We start from the raw sequence: 7,680 nt of genomic DNA on the forward strand, positions 1-7,680 counted from the left end.
GTGTCAGCCCCGTCTGCCCCCCCGACAGCACCTTGCTGGGACAGAGCAGGCGGCAGATCCCACCCCAGCGAAGGGCAGCACCGCACAGACGAGAAATTTCCTGCAGGATGAGCAGATCAGAGCATTTTACAGCCAAAACATGGTAAGAAAAGGGAACCAAAAAGCGGAGGAAAGAGAAGCAAGCACAAGTCCTCGAACATCACGGACAGATGTTGGATCTGAGATCAGCAAAGGGGCTTTGGCTGCTCTGAGCTCTGGGGATGGCAGACACAAGCGAGAGCGGTGGGGCTTGGCCAGCCCAACCTTCCTGCACGGGCAGCGAGCCGGGGCGAAGCTCGATGCGGTGCCGTGGAAGGGGCTGGTGAGGGCTGGAGGCAGTAAGTGACGGGGATGCAGGTGGTGGGATGCTGCCCGTGTACCTCTCGCTGCCAGAAGCGAGGATTCGGGCTGCGCTGGCTGCCATGACCCCTGCGCTCCTCCCAGGAGGTGTCCCCTGGGACCTGCATCACCAACTCCGCCTGGCACCCAGCCCTGCCACTGGCCGGGGACAGGAGCCCACCCCAGCGCCGTGCCAAAACGCCAGTGTCCAGCTGAGGGGACTCCTCCAAGGACAGGCAATGCCACGGGGATGATGCCCCATCAGCGAGGGCACGGGTCTCTTCCAGCTCAAACTCTCCAGCTGCGACGCTCAGCTGGGCCAGGGTGCCGAGGGCTTTAATTGATGGCGAGCCAAGCCACGCCAGGCCTGTACTGTTTTCTAATCCCAGTGTAATTAATGACCTTATCTTTGGCCAAAGCCATTTAGATTAAGTGGCTGGTGTGATGGGCTCGGTGGCTCCGGCTGCACAGATGGAAGAGCTACGTTTGTCTGGGGATTAGCGGAGGGCAGATGGAGTGAAGTGCCACTCCCCATCCCCAAACCTCTCGGCACTGACAGCAGCCTGAAACCTGAGACCACAACAACTTTCTCAACGAGTCCTGGCTGGGACTGGGGAGCCATTTCGCATTGTTTGTCCCTTCTGCAGGAGGCCGGGGAGCAGGCAAGACCCAGAGCAAGAAGAGCAGGAGCTGAACGACATGTGTCGGTGCCAGGAACTGGTGCGACCCTTGAGAGGAGCTCAATCCCAGTCCCTGCCTTAAGTCCTTTGAACAACAGAGGTACAACAGACACCAGCTTCTCCTCCATCGCCGAGATGCCTGCCCTGGCGCTGCATAAATAAAAACCTGTGTCCTCATCCACAGCCCCTACCTCTCCGAGAAAGCAAACTCACCTGCTTCTTGCTGCTGGCAGGATCAGGGTGTGCTTCCACCCTCCATTTCCCAGCCACAGCATGAACAAGCAAGTATGACAGACTCCTGTTCTCCTGGGACACCTGGGAGCTGCTACCCTCTAAACAAGGCACTGCAGCGGGCGGCACGGAGCAGGGGGAAGGCCTGGGAGACCCTGCCCGACAGTGGCTGCAGCACTGCCTGGTATGAGCAGGCTCTTGAACAGCACAGGCAGACTAGCAGCTATTGTGGTAGAGGAATAACATTTCTCTGTGGGGATAACAAAGTTCATATTAAACCGCTTAAAGATATTAAATCCATTTCTAACAGTATGGTCATCTGACTGCATTCAGGAGACAGAGCAGATAATCCCACCCCTCATTCACAGAGCTGCCCCGACGATCCCAGCCTGGCCTTGGGAGATGACGCAACATGGCCGTGCTGTCTATCAGAAGACCATGCTCAGCACATCAGCGGCGAATGGAGCTCTACACCCGGCCTCACCTACATCTCGTCCACCCAGGCTAGGACGGTTCCAGGCCATGACCCCTTGGCCATGTGCTCCAGCGCTGGGCTGAGCCCATATCCACATACGCTTGAGTCAGCGTGGATGGCAAACAAGTCTGGGCTCGAGAAGAGGTTCAGCTGGCGCTGCAGACAGACCCAGCAACACAAACGCGGTGCCCAGCATTTCAAAGCTGATGCCCAGCTCTGCCCAATGCTGCCAGAGAAAAGCCAACCCAAATTCCCAGCTCTTCCTTGTGTATTCCCTTCAGTCTAAGCTCCCAAGCCACCCCACATCCCTATCAAACGGCCCAAGGCAGCCACCCCACGGAGCATTACAGAAATAATTCAATGCTGAGGAACACAAACTGGAGGTTTAATCTAATCCCCACCAGAGCAGGCATCTCCAGAGCCTGTGAGGGCAGATCTGCCCACGCAGCCCTTCCCCTTGCAGGCTGAGCCCCGAGAGATGGCTCTTGCCACATGGTGTATCGCAAGCAGCTGAAGGAAAAAATTGTGCTCTACCACCCCAAAACCCTCCTGAGAGGAACTGTCTTGATTGCATTTGCCAGGAGAATCCCAAATGCCCTGGAAAAGGCCCTCCCGGTTTCACCCAGAGTGGCACGCCGGCGAGCACGGTGGTGCAGATGGTGCTCGCATCCTCCAGGAACGACGCTGCGGAGACCAACCGCCTCGCGGACGCGGCACAAAGAATTTGCTGCTCAGCAACTCAGATTCAAATGCGGGGCTGGTTCCCACTGCTAAACCACAGTGTAAACCCCCAGGAATTCAGCTTTAACTAGGACAGGCTCATCTGTTGCAAACTTGATGAGATCATTTCCAAGTTCCTGTTTAACAGGTGCCAGCTCCTTCTGCACCTGCTATGTGCATAGGGATCAGCCTGCCTCCACCAAGCTCAGAACATCTGCTCAGCTCCCTCAGAAGCTGCAGAAAAGGTGACTGGAAGAAGGAACGAGGCCTGGACGTCCTGCCCTGGGCCAGGTGGGAACAGAGAGCAAGAAAACTGCGCTCGTTAATAGGGAGGGGAACCCACAATAATCTTGCAACTTTATTTCCATATAAAAGAAAAAAAAAATACCCTCTCCACAATAAAGGCAGTAAGAGCTCACTCAGCTCTGGAGCTGCACTCCTGGCCAAGCTGGAGGAGTGCAGAGTATTTCTGTCTCTGAGAACGACACATTCGCATGCCGGCAGGATCGGCTCAACCATTCCAAGGATAATGCTGCGTCTCTGGCAGGAATTAACGCTTGGCATGGGAGGATGCTCCTAGCAGCCTTGCCCCGGGGCCCAGCCCTTTCCAGGCAGGGCTGGGGAAGCATGGGAACACGGCGCGATGAGGCCACATGAAGAGGATCTGATGCAGCCGACGGCCTTTGGCCATCACTTACACACCTGCCTCATCCCCCAAAAAAATGACTCAGCTCGTTCGGTTCAAGGCCACCCAGGACTAAGTCGCTTCCTCGCCGCACAGGTGGAAGCGCGGCTGCTCCCCTTCGCCAGCTGGTTTGCAGGCCTACGGCGAAGGCAAGCTGCTGTCCTCCCCCGAGGTCTCTGCCCTCCCACTGTCCCCCTCAGTCTCTGCAGCACGGCTGGCGGCCTCCAGCTTCCTTCTCTTCTTCAGATGGTGCAGGTGGGATTTGGATCGTGTGTGAGCTGGAGGAAGAGGCAAACAGAGCATTTAACTCTGGGGAACTTGGAGAAGGAAACATCTGACCCGATCCCCTTGTGCAGTGCCGAGTGCCCTCCCTTCCCTTCCCATCCTCCCGCACAATTCATTCTCCCAGAAAAGTGAACTCCCAAGCCCTGCCCTGGCCGTTTTTCAGGGCACTTCTAGGCCAAACTATCGGGGCTCAGAGGGGGACAACCCTTCCAAGCCTTCTCCTGACCGGAGGAAGGACTGGGAGAGGGAAAAAACCTGGCTCTGTATATGCAGAAGCCTCCAGATTGTCAGGATTCAACTCTCCCAGCAAGTCCGCTCCCAACCGAGACACAAAGCCAGGAGGACGGGAGAAAGGAAAAGTGTTACCGAAGAGGAGGCACATTGCGGGATGCAGACGAGGTTGTGCAACTATCCGCCACCCCATGGAACGCTGCCAGGATCATTTGTAAGCCTAGATGCCTGCACCACAGCACCGGGGATATCCTGTACATCTACAGAGTGGATAGGGATGGAGCCTGGAGCATAATTATGCTTTTGCATAACTCCAGGGCAAGGCCCCCAGCTACGGGAGCACATCAGCAGGAGTTGGATGGGAACAGAGGCATAATCCCAAGGATGCAACTTGTACTGACACAGTAGGGCAGCAGGAGGTGCATTTCTGTTTGAAATCACATAGTTAAGGACAGTAAAACCTCCTGTATCAGTGGTATTATCTAAGTAGAAGGCACTTTGTCTAACCAGACCAATGTACCAGGGCGGTTTTGCTATTTCCAAGAGATCAGAGCAGCAATTAAAGCAGCAAACTTTTCAAGCAGGGCCTTAATTAAACAAGGGTATGTGCTCACTGAATCAAGGCCCTCAGGTGTTTTCCAGTCATCCTTTTCTGCCAAAGGACGAAATTACATGCAAAGCTGCTGCTTTATCACAGTGCTGTAGGGTCACCCTCAGCTTGAAATAAAGTCTCACCTCTTACAATTTGTCGCAAGCAACACCAAAGCGTAGAGTGGCTGGAAGAAGCACTGATTTCTGCTGCTGTCTGGGGAGGTGTGCTCTTTTAAGTCCATACAAATTGTAAAATTAGATAAAATTTTAAAATCTTCCAGAGCCAGTGGGGTACTGGGAAGCAGTTCCCAGAACTATCTGTAACTTGACTTAAGAAAACAGACCAGATTGCAGATCGACTCAGCTCCCACTACTGTTTTCACTTCCCTTTGAGCTTTTACATTTTGCAGTTAAAAGTAACGCCCAGGTTTTGGACCATTTTTCTCCCACCATCTGGGGATTTGAGCCAAATTCAGCTGGATGCAGAAAACAACAGCTGGTCTTGGTTGAGAAAGGTATTGTCACATCTATCAGAATTTGGGTTGACGTCCCTAGAGGACATGTAGTTGCAGCTGGAGTGTTTGGGGGGATCTTGAGGAGTTCCCACTCGGTCATAAAACTTGCTGGACCTGGAAGGATGGCACGGACCCTGATAACTTTCAGAGTCCTCTAGTTCTGGAGTAGGTTGAGCTCCTTCAAAGCACCTCCAAGCTGAGAGAGCCGAGACTGGCTAAAGTAACAATTACACTTAAAAACTGATCTCACTACAATGAGCTTCCTATTCTGAGCCAGCTTCCATCTTTGCTTTCAGCAGGTCCCTGGAGCAATAGGAATAAGTGACTCGTTCAAATCTGACAACCAACAACCTGGGAAATTTATCTTTGCATTGTGTCTGCATATAATGCATTTGGGCAACACATGGAGATTCACCAGTTTCATTTCTGCAGCCAGTTTCTCTACTACTTTTTGTTTCTGATTCTCAGCATGAGCCTCACAGCACAGATAAATTCACCGAGTTAATCTGATTCCAACTGAGCTCTTTTAAAGTAAGTCTATTGAAAATAGAAAATCCCTTTCTATTACCATTACAGCCAGGAATACTTTTTTTTTTAAAAAAACCACACAAATAGGAGATATTGGAGCAAAACTGAACTATTAAAAACATTAAGAAACTTTCATTTTACGCAACCAAATTTTGGAAGAAACAAATTTGTTCTGTGCTTTTTGACAAAGTATCTAAAGTGCTGAAAAGGACCAGCAGCCCTGACTAAACACAGACAGCTCTGAGGTTTGATGCTATGTATAGATCCCCACGTCTGGCGTGACGGCAGAGAGCGGCAGTGTTTACTGGGTGCCGGGGAAGGGGGGGAAGCCCGACAGATGGCTGCTGTGGCACAGCTCCTGCACCCCCTCTGGGCTTGCAAATGGCTGCTTTCATATATGGGCTGTAAACAATCCTTGAAAGCCCAAGATCATGTGCTGAGGGTCATCCGGCCAAGCAGAGACAGCCAAGGAAGCTGCTCTGCCCCGGAGAACTGCCTCGCTCCATCCCTCCGCATAACAGTGCTCGCTGTGCCCCCTCCCCAGTCCTCTCCTCTCCCCCTTGCCAGATCCTACCTGCCCACTCCCTGTCTCCGATGATGACTCTGTCGCACAGCTCACACATGCGATGACTCCGTTTGTTCTCATTTATATCGTACTCCATCTTCACAGGCTCTGCTGGGGGCTCACGTCCCTGTAGATTAAATAATGCCTCAAACTGGTTTCTACTATGAAAATCTGCTTGGCTGTGTTCACTTTGGTAGAGTTTGGGCTCTGAACTCGCCATACCCAGACACCAAGGTTAGCAGGACAGATACTGCAGTTTTACCTTGCAAGACAAGAGGAATACTGAGCATTAGGAGAAATTTTCAGCTTAGACAACAACCCTCCGCCACTGAGAGGAAAGCCCAAGGCTGGACATGTACACAGACAGCTCTGCTCATGGGAGAGACTAAGTGCCAAGTTACGGGGCCTGGAGACTACCAAGAAGTTGGCTGCTTAGCCACGGCTCACGTGTTAACTGCAGTTACCCGGTACCTGGATGAAGCTCTCCACAATCTCCAGAGCAGGTTTCAGCACATCCTCCTCCCACCGCACGAGATCAGACACCTCCAAGCCATACACCGGGGGCACATTGGGCCCGGGACCTATGGAGACACAGAAACACAGGTCATCACCAGAACCTCCCCAGCATCACGTCCCAGCACCCACAGGGCTACGCTGCGACCAGGGGGGGATCTGCTCTTTCCTATCTAGCTGTCCTTTAGCATTCAGAAGCAAATGGCACCAGCCTTTCCGGAGCCAAAATTACCAGAGACCTCAGCTTGGGGGGCACCACCCTCAAGAGCAAGAACACCTAAGACCTCAAGCATCTTCATGGTTGTCTGCCTTCAGGACAGCATTACAAAATCCGAGCACACCAACAGCCCATCTTAACAGCAAACACTTCATCACGGCTGTGGTCCACAGGAGGCCGCAGAAGATCAAAGGCTAGATCCAGGCACAAAGCCATCACACAAAGCTTACAAGGAGATGCAGCGTGGAGCCTGGATGAGGAATCTGCGGGTGCAGGTTCCCACTCAGAGCTGTAATTGCTTCTGCAGCTGCAGGGGCCAACGCTCCCGGCTCACAGTAGCAAGCCACAGTGGGAGATGCTTTATTAATGCTTCGACTTGAGAAGGCACAGTTTCAAAGCCACCCCTTCGGCCTCCCCCAGCCTGGTGTGAGGGCATGGGGTGCGTGCTGCAGCCCAGCCAGGGTGAGACAGCTGCAACCAGAGAGCACCCACTCCCTCCAGCGACGTCGCTGCCCTGCCGCCGCTCACCTGCACGCAGACAGCGGGCACACGGCCCCGCTCGGACAAAGCCATCAAAAGCTGCCGCGTGCCAGTCTCCAGCAGGTGCTGCTTTTTATTGCTGTAACCACAAACAAGCTCCCGACAGGGCTGATCTGAAGCACACCTGCCACCAGAAAGGTGAGCCACAGCCACCAAGCACACGGCTCCAGGAAAGCTCTTGCACCCTGTTCAAAGCCCATCTTTTGACTTGAGTTTCTCCCTGCCCTTTTTCTTTTTATTGTTGTTTTGCCCCTACCAAGCACCTTTCAACAAGTGCCCGGCTCCCAGCTGCTGCTGCTGGCCCTGCTCCAAGGCTGGGGCTGGGATGGGGAAGTCCTGCTGGCTCCTTGCCACCGCAGTGAGCACGGCCCAGGCTAAGAGCAGCCAATGGGCTCCTGCTCTTAATCTGGAGGGCAGCTGTCAACTGGGCTTTTCGCCCTACACAAGGAGCATGTGTGGGTGCGTGGGGAGAAGTACAGTGCTGGGCACCCCCTCCCTGAGCCCCTCAGGAGCCATCGGCAGGATA

The 7,680-nt window shown here is 53.6% G+C and overlaps 1 protein-coding gene across 1 annotated transcript in view; it reads right to left on the reverse strand.

Annotated features, from left to right (window-relative positions):
- Positions 1-2,873: 2,873 nt before the first annotated feature.
- Positions 2,874-7,680, reverse strand: part of TRIT1 (tRNA isopentenyltransferase 1) — a 9,803-nt gene continuing 4,996 nt past the window's right edge. Inside the window, exons 8-11 of the mRNA XM_009588048.1 lie at positions 6,356-6,465; positions 5,894-6,011; positions 3,187-3,447; positions 2,874-3,022 (exon numbers count right to left, since the gene is read on the reverse strand). Coding sequence (XP_009586343.1) covers positions 3,308-3,447; positions 5,894-6,011; positions 6,356-6,465 — 368 coding nt within the window. The 3' untranslated portion in view covers positions 2,874-3,022; positions 3,187-3,307. The remainder of the gene's footprint in view (positions 3,023-3,186; positions 3,448-5,893; positions 6,012-6,355; positions 6,466-7,680) is intronic.

Source organism: Fulmarus glacialis, unplaced genomic scaffold (genome assembly GCF_000690835.1).
Source record: "Fulmarus glacialis isolate BGI_N327 unplaced genomic scaffold, ASM69083v1 scaffold35061, whole genome shotgun sequence".
Classification (NCBI taxonomy): Eukaryota; Metazoa; Chordata; class Aves; order Procellariiformes; family Procellariidae; genus Fulmarus; species Fulmarus glacialis.